Source organism: Emys orbicularis, chromosome 1 (assembly GCF_028017835.1).
Source record: "Emys orbicularis isolate rEmyOrb1 chromosome 1, rEmyOrb1.hap1, whole genome shotgun sequence".
Classification (NCBI taxonomy): Eukaryota; Metazoa; Chordata; order Testudines; family Emydidae; genus Emys; species Emys orbicularis.
In genome coordinates this window covers 10,604,729-10,630,856 of record NC_088683.1, presented here as the reverse complement: position 1 = coordinate 10,630,856, position 26,128 = coordinate 10,604,729, and the positions used below count along the sequence as shown (strand labels likewise).

The 26,128-nt window shown below is 41.3% G+C and overlaps 1 protein-coding gene across 2 annotated transcripts in view; it reads right to left on the bottom strand.

The window, feature by feature from the left end:
- CHCHD3 (coiled-coil-helix-coiled-coil-helix domain containing 3) overlaps positions 1-26,128 on the bottom strand; it is a 287,502-nt gene that overhangs the window by 89,452 nt on the left and 171,922 nt on the right. For both annotated transcript variants that reach the window (XM_065414026.1, XM_065414031.1), the window contains exon 5: positions 10,694-10,777. In XM_065414026.1, the coding sequence (XP_065270098.1) occupies positions 10,694-10,777 (84 nt within the window). The remainder of the gene's footprint in view (positions 1-10,693; positions 10,778-26,128) is intronic.

Below are 26,128 nucleotides of genomic sequence, written 5' to 3'. Positions count from 1 at the left end.
ACTGAGGTGCCACTGGTGGCTGGTCCCTGGGTCTTGCTGAGGGAGATCGGCCTCTCTCTGACCTCTTTCTTCTGCGCCGGCAACTGGGACTGGTGCCGAAGGCTGGAATGTCCCTGAGAGGCTCCATGACAGTGCCAAGCTTCCTTGCCAGTATCTTTCTTCGGTGCTGGATCCTTCAAAGATGGCGCCGGAGCACTTCACACCGAAGACGACATGCAGGGAGCAGGATTCCCGGGGGCCTGGGTCCGCCTGAGGTCGGAGAGCTGCTTCCATAAGGAGAATTTTGAGACACTGCTCTGTCTCCCTAATAGTTCTCGGTCGGAATTCCCGACACATCTTGCAGGGGTCTTTCTGGTGAGACTCACCCAGGCACCATAAGCAGGAGGTGTGGGGGCTCATATTTTGGCATGTGCTTCACGCAAATCTGACAATTCTTAAAGCCCGGGATCGCGGCAGGCCCCAGTAACAAATGGGGGGGGGAGAACCCCCCATAACTTAAACTTGTAAAGAACTACTAAACTATACTAACTACTGGAAACTAACTATGTACAGCTTATAAAGTACTGCTAATCCACTTGCCGAAGCAAGAGAAGAGCAAGGGGAAGAGCAAGCTACCGTCACTGGTGGTAAGAAGGAACTGAGGAGATGTACGGTCGGGCCGGGCTCTATATTGGACACCATGAAGGTGCAAATCCAGGGGGCATCCAGGCTGACCCTACAGTTGCTGCTAGGGGGAAAATCTTCCGCCTACTGTGCACCTGTACGTGCACACACCTGATTGGAATGGACAGGAACAAGCACTCGAAGAAGAATGAATAGTTTGAAAGTCCAAGCTCACAGGTGGGAATTTGGCAATCTGGATCTAATTTCAGCTTTGCTTCTATTCTCATCTCTGCCACAGAATTACTGTGTAACCTGGGCCAAGTCACATTATTGCCCTCTGCCTCAATTTCCCCAACTGCAAAATGGGGCGTGACACTGCCAACCTCACAGAGATGCTATGAGTTTTAATTCACTGTCTGCACAATATATTAAGATTTTCAAATGGACGTCACACTGTTTTCTTAGTTATACATGAAGGAGTTCTGCAAACAAATACACAGACTTGTTTTTTTCAGCCCCTGTCATTGTCTATAGACAGGAGGATAGAGACCCAGTATCTAGGCTGGCATATAGTGATGCTGGAGAAATTTAAGTTTTATAACTAGCCTGCTCTGTGGCTGATATTAATTCAATCACATCTCCCCATCCTTACTCCACTAGCAACACTTAGGACTTTGTTTTATACAGCAAATAGCGTACTTGGACACATTTTAAATGAAATTCAAAATGTCAGGCAAATTTTGCTGCACTTTTCCAACCCCTACCCCTTTGTCCCTTGCCTGGAACCTGGGAGAGAGGGAGAACAGATTCCATTATGGACAACACTTTGCAGGTCTAATTGCTAATTGCAAATTGTAGGCTAGCCCATGCTAAGGTGGTTGAGTTAATGCCTAGTCTGCCTCCTAGGCTTTAGCTCGACCAGCTTACCAGGCACTAAAATATAACTTGCCTTGTCCTGGCTAGAGTTTTGGAAAGCACTAGTTAGATCAAGACAGCTGATATAACCTAATATCCCATTTTTAAATCTTAGTCAAGATATGGCCAGATACTATGACAAGAGGCACTATATATACAGCATTAGATAAAAGAGAGTGATAGCTGAATGGCACTCTGAGTTGTGAATCAGGATGGAATAAATGGCATGGCATGGAGTTATGGGGCTCTTTGGTGCTGGAGGGGCCACCTTTCAAATGAGATATGTATACAAAGTCTTGACCTCTTGCAATCACTAAAGATCCCAACCTAAGCTGTTGTGTAGGGATCAATGTACTGATTACTTATTATTCACATAGTGTTTGCAAAATGTCAAGTGCTAAGCAGTTTTATTAGTGCTGTTGTGTACTGTTATGGTTAGTGGTGTAGAATATGTTAAAACCAGCCCAGGCACAAAAATCTATTTGCCCATCACTTAGCATTATGCCTGACAGTATCAAAAAAGGTTTCAGAGTAGCAGCCGTGTTAGTCTGTATCCGCAAAAGTAACAGGAGTACTTGTGGCACCTTAGAGACTAACAAATTTATTAGAGCATAAGCTTTCGTGGGCTACAACCCACTTCTTCGGATGCATATAGAGTGAACCATATATTGAGGAGATATATATACACACACATACAGAGAGCATGAACAGGTGATGGTTAGTGGTGTAGAATATGTTAAAACCAGCCCAGGCACAAAAATCTATTTGCCCATCACTTAGCATTATGACTGACAGTATCAAAAAAGGTTTCAGAGTAGCAGCCGTGTTAGTCTGTATCCGCAAAAATAACAGGAGTACTTGTGGCACCTTAGAGACTAACAAATTTATTAGAGCATAAGCTTTCGTGGGCTACAACCCACTTCTTCGGATGCATATAGAGTGAACCATATATTGAGGAGATATATATACACACACATACAGAGAGCACCTGTTCATGCTCTCTGTATGTGTGTGTATATATATCTCCTCAATATATGGTTCACTCTATATGCATCCGAAGAAGTGGGTTGTAGCCCACGAAAGCTTATGCTTTAATAAATTTGTTAGTCTCTAAGGTGCCACAAGTACTCCTGTTATTTTTGCAGTATCAAAAAACTTACTGATATTGTACTTGTTCAGCAAGGAAGTTATTCACCCTGGTCAACCAACAAGTAGATCTTTGCCAGTCAGCCAAGTTACACCCCAGAGGTAAATTAATTAATTCTCAGACTTAATGTTTACAAAGCTCTCAGTTCCTCACATAAAATGTATTACACACAACTGCACGTTATCATCATTTTCCACTCTGATGGATCCAGCCCAAAGTCTCCAAACATTTTATCGATATCATTGTCATTTGATTCTGAAAGCCATGAATGAATGAAGTCCAAACGTGTACAGAGAAAATGTGTTTGCTGTACTAACTGCAGCTCTTAAACACGGGATGTAAGGAGTTGAATCCTTTCCCGGTTATAAAATTCTTGCTGATACAGTAATGCAATATCTCCACAAAAAGGAACAGGGTGATAGCGTATTTATTTTTTAAATTAAGCATGCTTACACTACTCCCAATATATTGTAGAGAACATAAAGGTTTGAATTGATTTACGTTGCTTTGTTATAAAACTTTTTGATTCTCTTATTATCTACACCTTGCAAGCTGCGGCTGAGTTGTTGAGTCTCAGAAAGGGTAAACAAAATACTGGAAAGTATGAACAAAAGTGAAACCCATATTGTTTGCATCTTAGTACTTATGTTCATTACAAACTCAGAAAAAGGCAAGACTTGGCTCTGAAGCTGAACTGTATATTATCTCCTTTTCAGAGCCCTGGGGCTATCATTGCAAAGCACAGTGGCCCATTCTAAGCCCTGAATAGAGAAAAGGAAGAGATCATTAAATTATAATTTCCCTGCACAATTGGTATGAGCATTTCCTACCAACCGGATTAATTTGAACGCAAGATCCCAGAATAAAGCTGCTCAGCAGAAAGGATGGCAGTTTAATGTCTAGTAAATTTGATTTCTCTGAAAACCCTGACACATCATAATAGTGAAATCCTATTTACTGTAGCAAACAGGATGGATTATACTATTTAATACCTGGTATAGTGTGTGCCATCAGCTCACAGCTTTGTGCTCATCTTACCTTAAGGTTAATACTCCTTGACAGCCTAAGCGGTAAATAGAATCCCCAAATTAAGTGCTGATCTGATGATTTGTAAATCCTTCCTCAAAATTTAAGTCACGAAAAAAATAAAATGGATTCAGGTAAGACTATCATTTTTCCAGAACTTATGTCTATATTCTTAGGCTCGGATCTGACAATAAGCTTTGCACAAGAAGACCCTCTGCGCCCATAAGAACTCCACTGAAATCCATAGAGAATTCACTGAAGGATCAGGACCCTCAGACTTTAAGCTATTTGAGACAGGGATTTTGTCTCTCTCTGAGATTGTACAGCACCTACCATGGTGTAGGGGGCCTCTGAGGGCTACTACAATATAAACAGTAAATACTAACAACATCTAGCTCTTTTAAAATACATACACGTACTCTGTACACTGCCCAGTGAAGATATTTCTAGGAAATCAGAAGCATAGGAACTTATTGCCTTGATTGAGCCACAGCCTGACCAACATTAGGGCTTATTTCTTACTCATTCATATGAGACCGACAGAAGTTAAATAATTTTGTCATATACTAGCCTATTAAAAACCCCTTCAATCCTACTCCCACAAATAGGGGCATGATTCCCGTAAGGATAGAGCGGAACACTAAATGAGAACTGAATGTAAGTTGTTTCACTTCCTATAAACTGTATTACTTATATAGTACCATAGATCTGCATGGCACAGTAAAGGTAAAGAGAGACAGCTAGCATTTCTCATTGATTTAAAAATACTCTAAAGCAACAGCAACTGTATCAAGGAACGGTGGAGCGCAAGTCGCACTATGAACAAAATCTGTACAATTATTATTATTTTTGCTGGCCTCCAGATAACACAGTGATGAGCACATTAGAAATGCAAAGACAGATGAGATCTTGAGACAATGTAAAGTTAGACTATTGACAGAATGTCCTGATCAGCCATATCAGTCAATGGCAAATACAAGAGGGGGACACAATTCTTGGTGTGTGTTAGAAAAAAAAAGGTCGTGGGAGCATGCACAGCTTCACAGACAGAAAGTAGTAAAAGCTCATCTCATCAATTCTTACTCTGCGATTTTAAGGAAAAGTCAACATATCGTATGTGTGAACATTTAGGGTACTACAGAATGCAGAGTGGTTCTATCATGAGATATTGTTCTGTGGGCCTTTTTTTTAAATCTAATTTTCTATTAATTTTTCATTTCACTTACAAGAACCATAAACAGACAATGAAGAACATCTACAACTGCATTACAGCTTCTATTCCAATTGCTACAAATAAAGGTACCACTGGGTCCTGTTCCCATCAGCATTAAAAAAAAAAAAAGTGACCCAAAAATGTTACCTCTGTATCCTACAACTACATATGTACCAATCCTCAGTGATCTGTTCTGATCAGAATGTGTGCAAGGAGCAATGTCCATACATCTCCTGGGTATATAGAAGTAGAATAAGCCCCTTTAGAGCTGATGAATGAATTTCTCTCTGAAAGTCTAATGTGGGAACTCTTAAATAATGAGTTTATAGCCTAACCAGATATACTGTATCTGAAGGTTATTCTTTAACTCCTTTGTTAAACTATTCCATCTTGCTTAGCTGCTGTGGAGTATGCAATAACTCTTAGTTTATGTGCCATCTTTGACCTAGAAACACTAGCAGCTGTTGGGGGAATCACTGTTTTTTGGAAAGTACCAAAGGATTTTTAGCACATAAACCAAATTTATGAACAGCTATTGCCCCTGAGAATAGAATTGTTTATGTTTTAGTACCACAGCTGTCACTGGTGCACAGTTACTTTGTCCTGTATTAATCCCCTGAAAAGGTTGACACATCTTCACTCCAGTCACTGAAATATTTTATAAGTGACAGACTTCATCTGGCAGTGAATATGTATAATAATTTCTCTCCGTAAGGAGCACATTGTGCTGACACTAATCTGTTCTGTTGTCATCTCCCTTTATTATCAATGTCTGCATTGTTTTCTCAGCAGCACAGAAGAACACAAATATGAAGCTTCTAATTGAAAAAAAGCTAAGTAATCAAAAAGCCAATTAATCATACAGATGAGCTCTGACACTTAGTGATGCAATAGACACAAATGCCACCTATTAGTAACCAAGGTATTGTTAAAATGTGCTTATTTGATGTAAGAATGATCTTAAAATTTAATTAGCAAGCTTCACCACAGATGACAAGACTAATAATACAAATTTCTTCATATTGACATTTTATTTCTCCAAGTTCCAATCTTTCTCTTCAACTCTTATCTTCTCTCTCTGTTCTACAGCACACACCATTATTTGTGTGCAGACTTCCACTGAAATCAATGAGAGTTTAGAAATAAACTACACGCTACACTACTCTATTAATTTGCACATTATAGCTCCCTTTAAGCACACCTCCCCCATTCTCTACAACATGGAGAATCCAACAGCCTCTTCATTCCTTCTTTGGTTACTTTCAGTTCTATTTCTATCATGGTGCTCAAAAATTATCAGCATTGTTTTGTCTAACAAATGACCCGGAGGTGGGGGGAGACATCCAGGTAAAAAAATATTCCAAAACTTGGATGCATTTCAGATCCTGACCTGAACTTTGCATGTAGCCCTGTTCTTCTTCTTCCAGTCCTGCACACCCCAAAACTTTCCAGAAGATAAACCAGACTTTGGGGATAGAACTCATCTCATTTCAGCGCCTATGGAACATCCACTGCATTGGAACCTGCATGCCTCAGACTGGATTTACAAACAAACAAAATAATCACCTAGCCAAAGCACTGGTTCTTTAATATATCAATACAAAAGGCAGAATGAAGAAATTAGCTTTCTAACATGCCATGAAAAGCACCCAACTCTGACAGATAGAGGCACACGCTCCATGGCTGAGAACCCTCAACTGAGAATGTTCTGCTTTCGTCCTGAGAAATTCAATTTCAAGAGGAGAAACCAAGATAGAATCATAGAATATTAGGGTTGGAAGAGACCTCAGGAGGTCATCTATCCAATCCCCTGCTCAAAGCAGGACCAACCCCAACTAAATCATCCCGGCCAAGGCTTTGTCAAGCCAGGCCTTAAAAACCTCTAAGGATGGAGATTCCACCACCTCCTTAGGTAATCCATTCCAATGCTTCACCACCCTACTAGTGAAATAGTGTTTCCAAATATCCAACCTAGACCTCCCCCACTGCAACTTGAGACCATTGCTTCTTGTTCTGTCATCTGCCACCACCGAGAACAGCCTAGCTCCATCCTCTTTGGAACCTCCCTTCAGGTAATTGAAGGCTGCTATCAAATCCTCCCTAACTCTTCTCTTCTGCAGACAAAATAACCCCAATTCCCTCAGCAGAGAGAAGATGCAGCAGAGATCCTGCGTTCCTTGACACATGGGAAGGAGTGGTCCATTAAAAATCTTCAGCATTGCACATAAAGCTGGCACTAAAATCAGTACAGTTTGTTATCTCAGTTATACATGCAACAGTACACATTCAACGCTAGATCTCAAATCCACTAAGCTAGTCTACTCTGGCCCCTTCTCTCAAGTCTCCTCTGCCACTTTAGCTCTGTATCTGCTCTGAATAAACAAAAAGGCACTGAAGAATAAAATGCATTTTACTGTATGTATATGATGTAACTAAAAATAGCAAATGACTAACGGTTTATTGAGTATCTTTTGTCATGCCTCCTGGAAACCCCCGACTATTACGCAGAGCCTTAAGAGACATCCTCCTATCAACAAGCCCAAACCAAACTGACAAAAAAGCCTCCATAGTATTCCCTCGTAAGGTCAAACTAATGCTTGGCCGAAAAAGTAAGCCTTGCAGCATGCACCACAAACTACAAGATTCAAGTTTTGGAAGAGCACCAGAAAAATGCGTTCAAGAGCTGAGGAGTCTCAACTGAGAATGCACTGAGACTCCATGTCTTGATGGTTCAGCTAATGTGTCATCTTAATGGCAATTTAAAATAAACTGGTATCTGGCCATTTCAAAATATATTTCATTGCCAAAATAATAAGAACTTCATCTGTCTTGTTTGCTAAAAAGTAGCTCAGCCCATAAAAACACTACATCCCATCTATCCTCTAACTAAAACGCTCACTGTAGCCAATTATATACACTGACAATTTGTGCAACATGCTGTCCTCTCTAATCCATTACCAAGTTTTTAGTCCCATATGACACAGCTGTATATGTGAATAAATATCAATTACAGTAATATCTTAACCATATTAAGACTTATCAAAACCAAGAAATCTCAAGGTATCCAAAGTTAAGGCCGGCATGTTATTCCTAGATTATAAGGCCAGAAGGAATCACTAATTGCGTCTGATCTCTTGTATAATACAGGCCCTAGGATTTACCCAAAATAATTCCTGTTTGGCCTAGAATATCTTTTAGAAAAAGAGCCAATCTGGATTCAAAAAATGCCAAAACCCCAAGTAGTTTCAATGGTTAATTATACTCACTGTTTAAAAATTTGCATCTTATTTCCAGTTTGAATTTCTCCTGCTTCAACTTTCAGCAATTCATTTTGTTATACCCTGTGTTTGCTACACTGAAGAGCCCATTATCAAATCATGTCAAACCAATCTGATAGCTTTCTTTGATAGGCTAACGAGTCTTGTGGATAAGGGAGAAGCTGTGGATGTGGTATACCTAGACTTTAGTAAGGCATTTGATACGGTCTCGCATGATATTCTAGGCAAATACAATTTAGATGGGGCTACTATAAGGTGGGTGCATAACTGGCTGGATAACCGTACTCAGAGAGTTGTTATTAATGGTTCCCAATCCTGCTGGAAAGGCATAACGAGTGGGGTTCCGCAGGGGTCTGTTTTGGGACCGGCTCTGTTCAATATCTTCATTAACGACTTAGATATTGGCATAGAAAGTACGCTTATTAAGTTTGCGGATGATACCAAACTGGGAGGGATTGCAACTGCTTTGGAGGACAGGGTCATAATTCAAAATGATCTGGACAAACTGGAGAAATGGTCTGAGTTAAACAGGATGAAGTTTAACAAAGACAAATGCAAAGTGCTCCACTTAGGAAGAAAAAATCAGTTTCACACATACAGAATGGGAAGAGACTGTCTAGGAAGGAGTACGGCAGAAAGGGATCTAGGGGTTATAGTGGACCACAAGCTAAATATGAGTCAACAGTGTGATGCTGTTGCAAAAAAAGCAAACATGATTCTGGGATGTATTAACAGGTGTGTTGTGAGCAAGACACGAGAAGTCATTCTTCCGCTCTACTCTGCTCTGGTTAGGCCTCAGCTGGAGTATTGTGTCCAGTTCTGGGCACCGCATTTCAAGAAAGATGTGGAGAAATTGGAAAGGGTCCAGAGAAGAGCAACAAGAATGATTAAAGGTCTTGAGAACATGACCTATGAAGGAAGGCTGAAAGAATTGGGTTTGTTTAGTTTGGAAAAGAGAAGACTGAGAGGGGACATGATAGCAGTTTTCAGGTATCTAAAAGGGTGTCATAAGGAGGAGGGAGAAAACTTGTTCACCTTAGCCTCTAAGGATAGAACAAGAAGCAATGGGCTTAAACTGCAGCAAGGGAGGTCTAGGTTGGACATTAGGAAAAAGTTCCTAACTGTCAGGGTGGTTAAACACTGGAATAAATTGCCTAGGGAGGTTGTGGAATCTCCATCTCTGGAGATATTTAAGAGTAGGTTAGATAAATGTCTATCAGGGATGATCTAGACAGTATTTGGTCCTGCCATGCGGGCAGGGGACTGGACTCGACCTCTCGAGGTCCCTTCCAGTCCTAGAATCTATGAATCTATGAAATATTTATTCCCTATATACATACCTATAGACTGTAATCTAGTCATCCCTTAACCTTCCTTGAGTCTATCACTATATAAGGCATGTTTTCCAATCCTTTAATCATTCTCATGGCTCTTATCTGAATCCTCTCCAATTTATCAATATGTTTCTTGAATTGTGGACACCAGAACTGGACACAATATTCCAGCAGTGGTCACACTGTGCTGAATATAGAGGTAACACCACCTCTTCCACTCTTATTCGATATTCCTGTTTATGCATCCAAGGATCGCACTAGCCTTTTGGCCACAGTGTCACACTAGAAGCTCATGCTCAGCTGATTATCCAGAGGGCCTTTAATTCATGTAGCTTCTTGGATGAAAAAGGCAAAGCTATGCAAGTTGAAAGTTGTCCCAAATGTTGGGACATGCCTCAAAGGATGCCAAAAAGGTGAGAAGCGTGATTTGTTACAAAATGTCATTATGTAAGATGCAAATATTAATAGCAATACATCTTTTTGAAATATTTTCTTCATTAAAAAGAACACATTTCATAACATTTCCACTATCATTAAGCTATCTGGATTGTTCCAGCTGTTTGCAGTGTAGTTTCAAATTCTTTTGAGGTAAAATTTGCTAGTGCCTTCTGAACATGTCAAATTACAATAAAGATTAATTTTTCCCTACATATCTTGGTGGTTTGGCTAGGAGCAATGATCTCTGCCTAACCAAAGATGTGATTGTGCTTTTATTTTTTTATTTTATTTATTTTGGGTGGGGAGGAAGAAGGGAAGGGGAAGATAATTAAGTTTGAAAATTGTCATTTCACTCATAATCTTGAGAATGTTGGGCAATGTCCAATGAAATAAAACCAGTTCACCTGCACTGGCTCTTCATCCTGTATGCCCTTTACTGCTGGAAAAGTAACCTCTTGTGAAGATAAAAATAGTTTAGGTGTAAATATTGTGAGAGATGAAAACTCATCTTAATGACAATATTAGTCATCAAGGAATCAAAAAATGATTCTCAAAATAACCTCTATCTTCAGTCTTCACTTTTCCTTCTCAAACAGAAAGAGACAAAAACCAATTTATACCATCATTTTAATTCTGGCTTATGAAATCCTTCCTGTTGATATTTAAGCTTAAACAGAAACCATGAAGTTGGTAACGGAAATTAACAAAACTCTTAATTAAACAAGAAAAATGGACTCACCCTCTCTTCCAGTCGAGCCAGCTGCTCTTTGTAGTATGCATCATGCTTCTTTAGTTCTCTGTCTTTCTCTTCCAGCTGCTTGGCCTAAAAAAAGAAATGTAAAGATAAAACTGGATCAAGAAAAAGCAGCGCTTGCAGAGCAAAAAGTCTAGTATAAATTGTATCAGTAAGTCGTATACAGCAATTGAAGACGCCAGCCTAATAGTTTTTGCCAAAACAGTATACAGTATTAATAAGAAGATGATTGCTGCATTGAAAATGTAAATATAATTGTCTATTGTATTATTATTATTATTATTTGCTCAACAGCTGTGTCACAGTTTGTCCAAATGGAAATGTCACAATGACAGCACCAAGCATACCACTCTGAAATTAACTCTTTACTGGAAGGTTAACTTCATGGCCAACTATTGCATTTAAGAAAACTTCCTAATAATTCCAGACAAAAGCCATGTGTAAGCAGAATGTTAGCATATTAAAAGTCCAAAAATAAAGTGGAAATTTTGGTGTGTACATGGCCACAGACCCCACACCAACACACACATTTGCATGTGATTTAAAAAATGTCTTTAAATTATCAGCTCTGCATTGGGCCCTGATCCAATATAGCACTTAAGCATGTGCTTAACTTTAAGCTCTTTAGTAGTCCCATTGACTTCAATGAGACCGCTCAGATGCTTAAATGCTTCATTGGATCAGACCTTAAAGCACTGTGTACGTATTGCTCCATTGCCCTGTTGGGGTACCATTAAAAACAACTAAAGATCAAGGCCCTAAAGTTGAGACACCCTCAAAATACACTCATAGGAAAACTTCCAATGATTCACAAACAAAACTAGACTTTGAATGAAAACCTGTGTTTAAAGAAGTAAGAAATATTGCCATTAAAGAATCGTGTTTTGTACAATTCCCACCCCCACTACGCACACACTTTCTAATAGATTAGGCGTAGAACTGAACAACATATAATGACTTATAACATTGATAGATAAAATGAATTGTTAGCTATATTTTAATGATTTGTAACTATGGGTAGTGAATGAGTACAGATAAGGTAATGCTTGGGCCAAGGCCTGGTTGGCATAAGTGTGGTTCTTTTATGTAGAATTGCTGGTTTGTTTAAAATCACGTTACTGCTGACAGAACAAAAGGTAACATGTTGTGCTGGAAGATGTAAGTGAGAGATACGCAAACATGTAATGAAAAAATAAACCCTTTTTCTGGAAAAACCCTGAGTAGGGGGCAGAGGTGACATAAAATGAAATGACCCAGAAACTGCAAAGACAAGCAGAAACCAAAAGTTGAGTAACTGAAGCTTACACATCCATAATGTGTCGGTGACCTAAAACACAAAGCATTGATGTGCTAAAAGGCTACTGGATAAAGATGAAATAATCTGTAATGTAGACATGTATAAAAGACAAGTATCAAAGGGGTAGCCGTGTTAGTCTGGATCTGTAAAAGCAGCAAAGGATCCTTTGCAGCAAAGCAGCAAAGAATTCTTTGGATCCGAAGAAGTGGGTATTCACCTACGAAAGCTCATGCTCCTATACGTCTGTTAGTCTATAAGGTGCCACAGGACTCTTTGCTGCATGTATAAAAGATGTAAGTGAACATGGTCCCAAACTGAAGAAGCATCAGACCAGAAATGGAAGAACAGGACTGAAGGACCAGACCAAGGGATCAGAGAAGGCGATGTTTATCACAGAAAGCGGAAGAACTTCCTGGTGCCACAGAATGTGGCCCATTTACCAATTCGGGTTTGTCTGTTATTTGTCTGGCATAAATGTAAGTGACAATAATTCTGTCTGAAATAGTATACAGAAAGGAGAAATTTGTCTAAATGGGTGTGGACTTGTGACTCAGTTTCCATACGTTTACCCTGCCAGTCCCTTTTTCACCTCTCTGGAAACTACCACCATTGCTGGAGTGGCAGCTGCTGAATAATTTTTCAAAGCTTTTACCGTTGTGTGAGCTGCTTCCTTGTTTACTTTCAGCTAATGGACGTCTGTCCTTTTAATATTATGACTTGAGTGCTCACGAAAGGTACTGGATTTTCAGCACTGGTGAGCGAGGTGCTTTTTTATTGCTTTTTGCTTATAGTAGGATATGTAGGATCAATGTGACTCACTAAGGACAGTTTTAAAATATTTATATACTGTGCACACAAATATCACATACAAGAACTCCTTTAGAGGGGAATGTTTGTCAAGGGATTGCTAACAGGATGTAGAACATTTCACCTCTAGGATATTGGTAAAAATTCATCCCAGGCTGATGATAATCAAATAGTCATTGCCCACTGAGGGCCATTCAGTGGCCTACCTAAAATGAATTATTGATCTCTACTGAGTGCCTTTCAGTCAAGCACCAACATCACAGAACCCACCACAACTAACACCCATGATGGTAGCATCAGCTGGAATGCCAAGGAGACTGGAAATTGAGTGACCTCACTCCTCGAGGCAGCATCTTTAAATCGCATTGGCAGAGCCGCGCTAGGAAACTTACAAACTCCGCTCTCTATATTGTACTTTTTTTTGTGCACATAGGACTTATTCTGCTCGTCAAGCCCAGGGAATTCCTTTGGCATTCAGCATGTACCATGTTTTTAGGCAAACAGTCTTTCAATGTATAAAATATGCACTCTGCATCCCTCATTTTGTTCCCTGTTTTACTACTTACCTTTATTTCTATCTCCTGAAGCATGTAAAGTTAAAAACAAATAAAGTCATGAATTCAGTACATGAATGGAGGACATAAAGAATACAAAGAGACCAATGTGTGGGTAATGTCAGAAATCCAAGACACATGAGAAAGCTATAGGAAAAATCATATTAATCACATTTATGCAGCCTTGCAAAAATCTGCTCACCCAGGACGACTAGTTTTATTTTCCAATACAATCATCATAGTAAAGGGCAAGCTATTACATTTGTGCCTGAGCTGGTAAATTTTTATGACAATTTTGTAGGGCTGCATGTATGGTCTAAGAATCACTTAAATTGGAAACACTTACATGTCATTACGCTATTATGGTGTGAAGGAATCCATTGTATTACTAAAATACAATGTTCATTACATCTGAAAAATGCTTCCTATTCCAAGCAATAGAAGATTCTGAAAATGCCAGAATCATCAAAAAATAAAATATTTGTTTTTTTTAAATCAAGAGCCTATCAAGATCACCAAAATACATTTACATTTCAATGTACGGTGTGCGAATAACATCACACAAGAACCTTTCCATGAGGGGGCAATTAAGAAATTACAGTATCAGCATAACAGGCACTGGCTACAAAAACTTTACCAGTTCCTGTCGCTATAAAAATCATTTCACCTCTCAGATTCCTAATGCATTATCATCTTAGCTGTCCTGTGCAACTTCATTCCATGTGTGACAATACCTACCATGATCCCTGAAATACTTGCAAACTAATGATCAAAAGGAATACCCAAGTACAGTTAAATAGCTGAGTAATAAAGAAAATGTAATGAAATTCCATTATAACTATTCCAAATGCTCACAGTAATTTAATACGCTTTAGGTCTTAGAATTCAATACTATAAATACATCACCTGATCCTACTGATGAGACAAAGTCACCCAATGAAACGGTCTTTGAAAAGTCAACAGAGTGTAAAAAATGTCAAAAATGTCATAATGCAATTTACCTTCCACATTTCCAAAGATTCACAACTTTAGGAAGTTTAAGAGTAAAACACAAAAAGGTCAAATATGAATAGTAATGACTGTGGAGACCACAAAGCACCTAATCACAAACTCATTCTCCTCAACTACTTCAACAGATCAATTAAAATCAATTCCCTGTACTTCACTGAAAGAAACCAATAGTAGCAAATGAAGAGACTCTTCCCTGGAGTGAAAACAGGAAGTGGAAGAATGAGAAATATACAGAAGGCCATCAAACTTGAAGAAGCAGACTTAAACCCCACCTGTTCCATACTAAAAACAGACCAAGCTGTGGGACGTGGTTAAAACTTGATAACACCCAAGGACTTGTCTATACAAACACTTAGTTTTCAGCAAACAAGGGGGCAAATCGACCTTGCACTAGCTTGCCATGCACGAAATGTCTATGCGTACCCTGCTACCAGACACTAAAAGTTCCCAAGTGTGCTCTGATCTACCCCATTTTGAAACGGGAGAAGATCAAAGCACACTAGGGAACTAGTAGTGCACGGCAGTAGAATCCATACTGACATTTAATGCATGGCAGGCTTTTGTGCAGTAGATTGACACCCCAGCTTTCTGTGAACTAAGTGTTTGTATAGACAAGTCCTAATACAGTTAACATGGTTATGTCCTGTCGGTGCACAAAACTGAGCAATGTTATAACTGTTCCTAATTTGTGCAACAGCTTTGAACTTTGCCAGGCTGCAACATGGTTTCATATCATGTAGAACGCAAGAGCAAAGAATGTTTTATTCATGTTGGGAGACTACCATTTTGTGGCCTAGTTCCCCTTTCTCAACTTGGCAGTCTCTAAAGTGTTGAGAGAAGTTATGATCCTATCCATAAAAATGTATATCATGCTAGCTATAACCATGGTAAGCACCATTTTACTTTCCAGCCATGCTATTGTCAGCATGGTTTTCCCATCCAATAATTCACATGGACACGGACAGCGCTAGCCAAAACAATGGTATAGACAGACCTTTAAATAGTTTATATGATAATTTAACATGATTTGTAATTGTGTTAGAAACGGACCACTTATTACAAAAGTGTAGGATTGTGAGTGTTTGAAGATAGACTTTTATCAGTATTTGAAACTATCTATGAAGAAAGGATTGTAGATAAGGTAAAGGTAGATCAAGATAAAGAGTCAAAAGTTCTGTCAACAATGGCCAGGAAATGGCTATATTAAAACAGGGTTTTTGCTCAAATCTGAAAAAATGGTAACTTTCAACACTATTTTGAAAATTTGCTTTGAAAAGGAAAAGGTGTATTTGGAAGTAATGTGCTTCATCCATAAGGAACTCTTGTCAAGGAGTTCTGCTTTTTGCATCTGCCTGCTGTGAACCCTGCCTGCGGGATCAGTTAAGATACTGAGAGTATGCAGCACTATCCTACTACACAAGTCAATGGCAGAAATTAAAGAAATTGGATACTTAATAGATCACAGAAACTATGAAATACATAAAAATCAAGGAATCGTGACACATTCACATTTATAAAGCAACCTTGGATGCAACTACTTGTAGAACTAAAATTCTTCTTTTCTTTGGTAGGCTTAGAACCTACTAACTTGTACAGAGAATGTAAGTTTTTAGTTAGGAATTTCACATGCATGTTATAACTACAATAGCTTTTCCCTTTGTACTGTGATCCCAGCACTGCAGCCCACTACCTTAGTGCCTGTAATCTATGCTAACTGTAGTAAAACGTCATTACACTTGTCATTCTGGATGCAATTAGTTTTACGACAGTCCCAGTCAAGCTGCTATAGAACATAATCAGGCATCCATATCATATCATATATCAGAGAAACCGTATGTGCTGCTACTAAAGCAGAAATCCCTTTCGTTTGCTTGAAATCTGCCAACTTACCAGGACTCAAAAAACAGAAATGACCAGATATCATTAAAATATATATATTAGGAATGTTTTTATCTGGCTGCTAGTTGAATTTAAAAATTTGAGTACATTAAAATTTTTCTAACCCAGACTTGAACCTGTGGCTCTGAGATCTACACTGCAGCACACAGCCCCAACTCAAATCAACCATAACCCAGACTCCCTAGCGCCCTCCTGCAATGTGACTGTTCTAACCCTTCGATCGCAGTGCACTGTGGGCAAACTTCACTGTCCAACCTGCACAGTATAGGAAGTTTGAACAGCCCACTGTCATCAGATGTTCGGTTGAGTGTGTGTGTTCTTTGTGCGTGCCGCACTGGCTTTGGCCAGACAGCCCGTACGGCAGGCTCCGATTAAACTGCTCAGTATTATCCTTTTGACGTAGTTAGACGCCACTCTCGGACGTGGCTAACCACCATCCCATTACCTTGTACCTAATGGTTTGATTAAAACATTTTTATTCATTATGCTGCCATCCTGACCTTATTTTTAGGATGGGTCAGTGTGTTTTTTGTTATCTTTGGGGAATGTGCTGGTACTGAGGTGTTTTGGTACCACCTTTTTTGAACTTGTATATATATTTTTATGCCTAGCACTACACCTCTACCCCGACATAACGCTGTCCTGGGGAGCCAAAAAAATCTTACAGTGTTATAGGTGAAACCGCGTTATATCGAACTTGCTTTGATCCGCAGGAGCGCGCAGCCCCGCCCTCCCCCTCAGAGCGCTGCTTTACTGCGTTATATCGGGTCGCGTTATATCGGGGTAGAGGTATACTTAGGAATGTGTTTCTGCAATATTAGCCCTGTTTTTGCCAAATTTTGTGAGCCTCTTGCTCACAACTTAACTTTGCTTTATATTAGCAAGTTTGACCATTACTTTAGTTTAGGCCTCAGGCCTCCTACCAGGCCTCTGATAAAAGGGCTTATGTCTTAGGCTCTCTTCCTACTACACCCACTAACACATCCTGCTGAGCAGTCATTTTCGTCTGTGCACTACCAGCTGTCAGAGCTGACAACATGGAGGCAGCGCCTTTTGGAGAACTTCTCTTACTTGCGCTTTCATTCCTGCATCAGGAAACGGGCAGAGCTTCCGTCAGACACTGGTGGGCATTTGGTGGCATCTTCTGACCCACCAAAGGCACCTGACAGAGCTTATGATGGAGCAGAGAGAGGAGGAAGAGGATGGTGATGAACTGGCTGATGTTGCTCATGATACTCGGTACAACCGCTGATGCCCCCTGTGTAGACCAGCACTTCTGGAATGGGCCACAAGCACAGACTGGAAGGACCTACAGACCTGGGATGAGGCAGCAATGGGTCCAGAACTTTTGCATGACAAACGTTACATTTCTGGAGCTTTGTGAGCAGCTTGCCCTGACCCACCAGCATAAAGACCCATACATAAAAGCAGCTATCAGGGTGCAAAAGCAAGTTGCTATAGCCATCTGGAAGCTGGCTACCCCAGACTGCTATCGGTCTGTTGCCAATCACTTTTGTGTTGGAAAGCTGACTGAGAGTAAAGTGGCGGCAGAGGTTTCTGAGGCAATCAGGCATGTGGTTTACCCCAAGATGGCAGGCATAAAAGATATTACTGAAGTAATTGCTAACTTTGAGAGAATGGGGTTTCCAGATTGCACTGGGGCTACTGATGGGGCTCATGTGTGCCAATTTTGCCTTCCTTCAGGAGCACATGATTACATAAACCACAAATGGTACTTACTGTTATGCAGGCCCTCGTGGATCATAGAGAGCAATTTATTAATGTCAAAATGGGTTGCACTGGGAAAGTTCATGATGACAGGGTTTTTCACTGATCAGGAGTCTATATTCATGGACAGGCTGGGACACTATTCCCACCAAATGACATTGTCATAAATGGAGTTGCTGTCCTCACCGTTATTCTGGGGGACCCCACATACCACTTTTTGCCTTGGCTTGTAAAACCATCCCCTAATTTCAGAAGCCCTGGCAAAAGATGGTTTAATTACACTCAGCAGGTGTAAAATGTTGTTTAATGTGCTTTTGACAGCTCGAAATCCTGTTGGAGACGTTGTGGTTTGCTGTGCTCTTCACAACCTTTGAGAAGCCAGAGACGAGCCATTTCCCCCTGAAGGGACCTATAACAGTGCGGGGCCACTGAATTGGTACCCTCAGCTAGAAAGTGCAGTTACCACAGCTGGATGCACCTGGGCAACAGAAGGCAGAGATGCTTTGTGCTCCCACATTATGGACTTTCCCGGCCCAATGGAGGAGGGGAAGTAGTACCTTTATGAATGTGCTTGTAGGAGTGGGGCTCATTGATTGTGGGAGGTTCAGTTCTTGGGAAGGGATTGGGGGGGTTAATTGCCAAGCAATGCACTTATGAATGACATAATCACTTATGAAATGGGAGGGGGTGATTCGCAGTATGGATTGATGTAAGGAAGTGATGGAAGTATGGATTGATGTAGATGTATTGAGGAATAGTGTTCGCATACTAATTCCTAATTGTCCCTGATCACGTATTTACCTTTATTACTTTAAATACACATTGTATGATGTGATACAGTGATAGCAATAAACTTTATAGATGAAATAAAAATCTTTATTTATAAACACATATTAGAAAAGTACAGCATTCACCCATTACCAGGCAGGCCAGAACCAAAACACCAGTAACAACAGAAACTTTAAGGAAATAAAAGACAATAAAAACAAAGTGCATGAACAAGTGCCAACAGTGAAATCATGCATCATACAGAACCCCCTACTGTTGCATGTCTCCTGGTCCCCCATTCTCCTTTCCCTGTTTGCCATACACTTGGGAAAGGAGGAGCAGAGTGACAGCATCCACAGAGGACAGGGTCAATATGGAGGATTGCCTGCAGCAAAGTTGCCTGGGCTGCTGCTTATCGTGCCCATCTGCATGGCAGGGCCGCCTGGGGGGGGAGGGGGGGAAAGTGGGGCAATTTGCCCCAGGCCCTGCAGAGGCCCCCACGAGATATAGTATTCTATAGTATTGCAACTTTTTTTTATGGAAGGGGCCCCCGAAATTACTTTGCCCCAGGCCCCCAGAATCCTCTGGGCGGCCCTGCTGCATGGGCCACCCAGCCATGGAGTGTTCCAAGCTATTTCTGGAATGCATCCCTGGGTACCACGCAGGGGACTCAGGCTGTGGTGTGGGTGATGCAGCAGGAGCCAGTACGCTGTCACCCATTAGTGATATCAGCCACAGCTGCTCAAACAGTTCTTTCTGATGAGCTCTGTCCTCCTTCCTTAGCTTCTGTTCTGTTCCAGAAATTGCAAAGCATGTGCCTGCTCCCGCACTGAAACCCTGTCCTCAAGCTGTGCAGCCAGTTTCCTTGCCCATCTCCATGCCTTTCCTCTAGCCATAAGTCCCTCTGTCTTTGATACTAGACTTGTTTGTTGGCCCTGTCCAGAACTCCAACAGAAATGCTTCCTCTTGGAATGGTTCATGAGGTTACATGGGCCCAGGTTTCTACTGCAGCATGGGTGAACTGTGGAGGTACCAAAGCCAGTAGAGGTTGAGGGACCTGGAACAGGACAAGACTGTGTCAAATAACTCAGTGCAAGAGCACAGAAAAAATCTGTGTGGAATTTCAAGGACATAAAATATTACTGTTCCAAACTAAACTTCAGTATATTGTGAAAGGGATGCTTTAGAGCACAGAAGGTCCCTGGACATAGTTTGGTTAATTGCAGCAAAAGAAGTGAAAAGATAATGGTAAATTAAAAATTCAAAGTTCTTTTTTGTTTTCTAAAAATTGCAGATCTGCTTGCTGGGGGGGGGGGGGAAGGGAGGGAGAACAGGGGGGAGAGAAAGTGTCATCAGTAGCTATGTTACAACATCTTTTTCTATCATTTCAGGCCTTCCACATTTTGGAGGACATAACAGTTCTTGTGGTGCCCAATGGCAAAGGGACATATGATTTCAAACTAACTGCTGGCGGGAAACCTGCAGCGTATGCAACTGAAGTATGCAAACGTATAGTGACTGCATAGCACGTCTATGAGTGTAGTGGGCTGGTCAGCTAATGAGGTGGCCCTGAAAAATACACCCTTTCCCAAAACGTGACTACCTATCAGGAGTTCCTGCTTCAGGAAAAGTTTGTAGGTATGAACATCCAGGATTGGGTCAGAATTCATGAGGGAATCAACAGGATGATGCGTTCACTTCCACATGGCTTAGCTTGTTATGACTGAATGCAAACATACAACATCACAGCCATCCTCCTTCCCTACAATCTCCCTGACACATTTCTGGACAAATTTGGCACAAAGTGCTTTTGTTACAGCACCCCTCCCCCTCACATACATACACACAGTTCACTGTTTCCAGGCAGCTCATTACACTGTTGAGTGGTCACAAAGCAGTGTACTTACAGGCACAGCAACGTAAGGGTATTATTTTTAAGAAACAGGAACGCACTAGCAAAAATCTGTGCCTTTGCCTTGCATGTGAATTTTACTGCATTTTAATGTTTGCATTTCCCAGTCTCCATTTTGAACTCCACGTGGGGGTGGGAGGGAAGCCAAGCAGCTGATGGCATACAATCCGCCACTAGTGGATACACGCTGCTAGCCGGGGCTTCTAATAACTTTTGCATTTGCCATTCTATGAACCATCTCTCCCATTCCTATTTTAATAAACATGAAAATGAAGCCAGAAACTTACGAGGCTCAGGGTACGTCTATACTTAGATTTTTCCTAAATCTGGCGGTAAGCAATCGATCTTCTGGGATCGATTTATCGCGTCTTGTCTAGACGCGATAAATCGATCCCGGAAGTGCTCGCCGTCGACGCCGGTACTCCTGCTCCACGAGGGGAGTACGCGGAGTCGACGGGGGAGCCTGCATGCCGCGTCTGGACCCGCGATAAGTTCGAACTAAGGTACTTTGACTTCAGCTACGTTATTAACGTAGCTGAAGTTGCGTATCTTAGTTCGAAGTGGGGGGTTAGTGTGGACCAGGCCTCAGGGTGGCTTCTGTTCCCTCTGTGTCTGCTCCAGGCTCTGCAATGGGCTGTTCCTTGAAGGTGGGCATCAAACAGCTCCTCTGAGTACAGCCCCAGGATATGCTGCTGCTGCTCCTGCTGCAAAGCCTCCTATGGGACCGGTTACAGAAAAATAATGACTCTGCTGTCTTCAGTCGGCACCTGCTGCTGGCTCCCGTCACTGCCCATGCTGGATTCTGGGACCAGCAGAGCGCCATCCCGGCTGACCAGGTCATCATGCACCACCGTTGGCTCTCTGGTTGGCACAGTGCCCTGCACCTGGTCAAAATCCTCATAAAACGGGCATGATGTTGGCAAGTTGCCTGAAGTGCGGTTCTGGTTCCTGGTTTTCCTGTACTCAGTCTTGACCACTTAATTCGCTCCCTGCACTGGTCACCAGTCCGGTAAATTTGCAACGCGGCCAGCTTCTTTGCTATTTGCTGGCATGCATGGTCATTCCTGGTACTCTTAATAAGTTCACTGTTTTGCTGGCCTCGCACAAGAGATTTGCCAGATTTTGACTTTGCTCCTGTGACCATGAAGTAGCATGGTCTGCAAAAAGACTTCTTTGGTTCAGTCTCCACAGCAAACACAGAAGGCTCTTTGATGATATGTTTGCAGCTCGGTTTTCTGAAGACAACGGAAGAGTTAAATGCTGACTCACCAAGCTGTTCCACTACACCAAGGAGGGTTGCTTTCATTTCCCCGGAGTTGACTGGAGATTCTTGAGATGAGAGGACAAAGTAAGGTGTCCCATGGGTTGCGGGATACGGTTGGCGGACTCCCAGGACCCAAGTCGGCGGGGCTGAGGGAACTACATCTATATTACAAGGCAATAGGGCTTGAACCCTGGGTCCTGGCTTCACTCAGGTTTGGATCCTCCACCCCCACAGGGTCCTCAGACCATAGGTGTGAGCCTGGTCTAAGAGATGTGCGTAGATAGAAGGGTGGTTTGGGCTCAGCCCTGTGCCTGAATCCTGGCTTGATTACACTGCAGCGTAATCATTCCCTGAGAGTACACAATGACATTAATATCCAATCCTGGTACTCTTACTCTGTCAGTGGTAGTATAAAAACAATGCACCTCTATAGAAATAAGCAGTCTAGATACAAACATTTGGTTTCCTGAACTGTGAAGGAAACTGGTAGTTTTGCCAGCCCTGTAAATAATTCAGTTAAAAAGTATCCACCAAGTGGCCAATGCTATTTGCATTTATGGAATAACGCAAAGCAAGCAAAACTTAAAGTAAAAAATGAAAAAAAAAATCACAGCAACATTTACAAAGCAAACTGCATAAGCATGCCATTGTAGGAGAATTCACTGCTCAAATATAAACTTGCAAAGTAATATTATATTTATGGGGCTGCAGAACATGATCTCAGTGAATATCAATTAGCCGTAACAAAATAATTAACAGTAGCCATGTATTCAATTAGCTGAATGTTGCGCTTTAGTTGTAAATGAGAAATTATACAAGGTTCATTGCTTCTTTACAAAGTAGCTCTAATAAACAAAGTGTTCACCTAGGTGCTGTTTAGAAAATAGCTTCAGAAGGTCACCTTCGAAAAGTAGCCTACACTCTCCCCTATTAAAAACCTAAATTGTGTTAAATGTTACCAGTCATGGGAATCACCAGTGGTCAGACCAAGTTCAAATGTTAAGCTAGGTTTCATTTTCAAAAGCAGCAGCTGGATTCACATGGTCTGGATTTGAATGCTAACAGCCAAGGAAGAAGGATATCTGCAAAAAAAAAACACCCCACAATACATCATCTCCTTCATGCAACATCAGGCGATAAAAGTACAAGTGTTTCAGCGGAAGAAAGAAAAATATTTTTATATGTATACAGAAACTCGCAAGAGACAATTGCACTCTTTCCAAGCTACATACAATACAAACCACCACTGAAAATGTGGCCATCTCTAGGATACAGAATGGCAGCCACGCAAACAGCCAAAGTAAACAACAACAAAAGAGGGAACAAATTCATAATCTTAGTTAGTTAACTGACTACTTGTGTGCAGTTTTTGAGCTGTATATTGTCTATCATTTTGCTATCCGTTGCAGTAGAAAAACCATGATCGTTTAGTTTAATTTAGCAGGATATGTTTAAAAGCAGATTTCAAAATAAGCTCTGGAAATACTGGAAAATCCCCAGTTCACCACTGCCCATTGGCTCTGAACTCCAAATTCATTAACAGCTACAGAGTTTTCAGAAGAAAACTTGTTTAAGATCTCCATAGTTAGCCTTCTTCTGCTGGAGAAGAATAGACTGCTTCAAAATAAGAGTTTTGAATTTACTATGCACCATTATCAGTTTAAAAGAATTCCAATACTTCATCTACTGCTTTCTAAGGGCTTGTCTACACTGGCAAGTTTCTGTGGAGTAAAGCAGCTTTTTGCGCTCAAACTGCAGACGTGTACACACTGCCAAGCCACTTTGTGCGCAGAAAGTCCTCAGTTGCAGCGCTGCAAAAAAACCACCTGGACAAGAGTCGTAAGGCTATTCATGCACAGGCTCCAGCGCTCTATTGCCAGTGTAGACACTTGATTACTTTCTGCGATGTAATTGGCCTCCAGAGCTGTCCCATAATGCCTCAAGTGACCACTCTGCTCATTGTTTTGAACTCGGCTGCCCTGCACCCCTCTCCTTTCAAAGCACCGTTTCTGACAGCCAGTGCGTGCTGCGCTGATCTGCTCCGGGACACAAAGCAAACCATTAATGTGGAATGCGGGTGCTGTTGAACACAGAGGCAGGTGTGTGTGTGCGCGCTCCCGCTGCTGAACACAGAGGCAGGTAGGTGTGTGTGTGTGTGTGTGTGTGTGTGTGTGTGTGTGTGTGTGTGTGTGTGTGTGTGTGTGTGTGTGTGTGTGAGAGAGAGAGAGATTGCTGTGCAGAGAGCCCAGGGAGGGAGGCGGGGGCTGATGTTGGGGTTTCCCCCTCCCCCTGCCTCAGGACTGGTTGCTTCCTGCCGCTGTCTGAACTTACAAGACAGCATGCTGACACACACACTGTCCCCCAAAACACCTCTCCCCCCCCATATATACACACACACACACACACACACACACACACACACACTTCTTTTGAAAAGCAGCTGGCAATGTAGTAGGATGCCCATGGAACAATGGGATTGGGAAACCTGCATCATGTGATGCTGTGCCTGCCCCATGAGGCATTGCAAACGTTTCCCAAAGCATCCTGCGGCCAGTTGCACAGTGGGATAGCTACCACAGTGGGATAGCCTGCCCCATGAGGCATTGCAAGAGCTGCTAATATGGATGTGCTCCAGCATTACAAGGAGCACAGTGTGGACACATAACAGCAGTTTAATTCCAGCGTTTTAATAAAAGTGGTATAATTTGTGGCACAGAAACTTGCCAGTGTAGACATACCCTAAGTCTGTTCCATGTAATTCCCTGTTTCTGGGGAGGAGGAAGGAAGGAATAGGTGGACAGACAAAGGACAGACTTTGCTAAATGATCTCCAAGGCTGAGAGACTGACATCGAGTGTTTGGAAATGAAACAAAGAGCTGTCTGTCAGATTGACTTGACAGGACTAAAGAAACTTTGCCAGATGAAATGTTAAGTACAGAGATGAGGGCTTTTTTGCCACTGAATAAAGGGAAAGGTCACACAAAGTATCCACAGGCCTTTAGGCAGGCCAGTGTACTGAGAAGGGAAGGTTATTGTAATAAAGGGCAAAAGAGAACAGCTGCTAGAGCACTGGTCCTCTGCAGCCCTGGGAGTATGAAAACCTCACAGAAAAATTGCTGGCGGGGTTGCTTGAACACGATGTGCTAATGTTACAAGAGAATAGATCTCAAATGCCATAAAAATAGATTTGTGTTTCATGATGGACTCAATGGGGATTTTCTGCATGTAGGATGAGAAAGATTAATTGTTGGTACAAGCTATCATGATCACCACTCATCTTTCACTCATTGCACAGACTTCCAAAAAGGTTCATGTCTCACTTAATAATTATGGCCTAGGAACAGTCTTGAATTTTACCTCCTTATAGCTCATCATACACTGTACTGTAAGTTCACCGGGCAATTTAAGTATCTCTTATATACAAATTAGGAACATCTGGGGCCCAAAACTGTCCACCTGCACTCCCCCAAAATCATTTCTTTCTGTAGTTATCACTATTCACAATACTCACTCCCCCATCACAAAAAGTACAAAGATGATATTTAGAGTAAAACTTTGCGAGTCTGCAGTTATGAGAATACCTAAATTAGCAACAACACACCACAAAATAATACCTGATTTTCACAATTGTAATTTCGTAATTATTGGAAAACGTGCTGGAATATATTTAATAAAAATAACACCATAGTGTTATGAGATTTTATGACAGCGTGTGTTATATTTTCAGAAGATAGAAGAGACCACTTTTTTGTTTAAATTAAATAACATTTGTAGATTAGTGAGTGCTTAGTCTATACAGAAGACATCGAGAGAACTGCATTTTCTAAACCTAGGAACAGGCCAAAGGGGCAAACATAGCATTGGTTATCTGCCTCAAAGAAGTGCTTGCAGATTCAGATCCCTAAAGGCAAGAAACCCATATAACAACATTTACAATTCAAAGCTAAGTTCCTAGCTAAGAAGGGGAGGGGGTAAGAATGATCACACAGTCATATCAAGCTGTTGTGAGATGCAATCAATCTGGGGAGTGAAGGGAAGGTATATTTATCACCAAAACATACTAGTTGTTGGATGAACTAGCTGGCTTATGTGACTTGAGCATCTTCCCAAAATGCTATCATCTTGACATACAGATATAAGACTATATGAATGACAGTGGCCATAAGAGAATATATGAGAA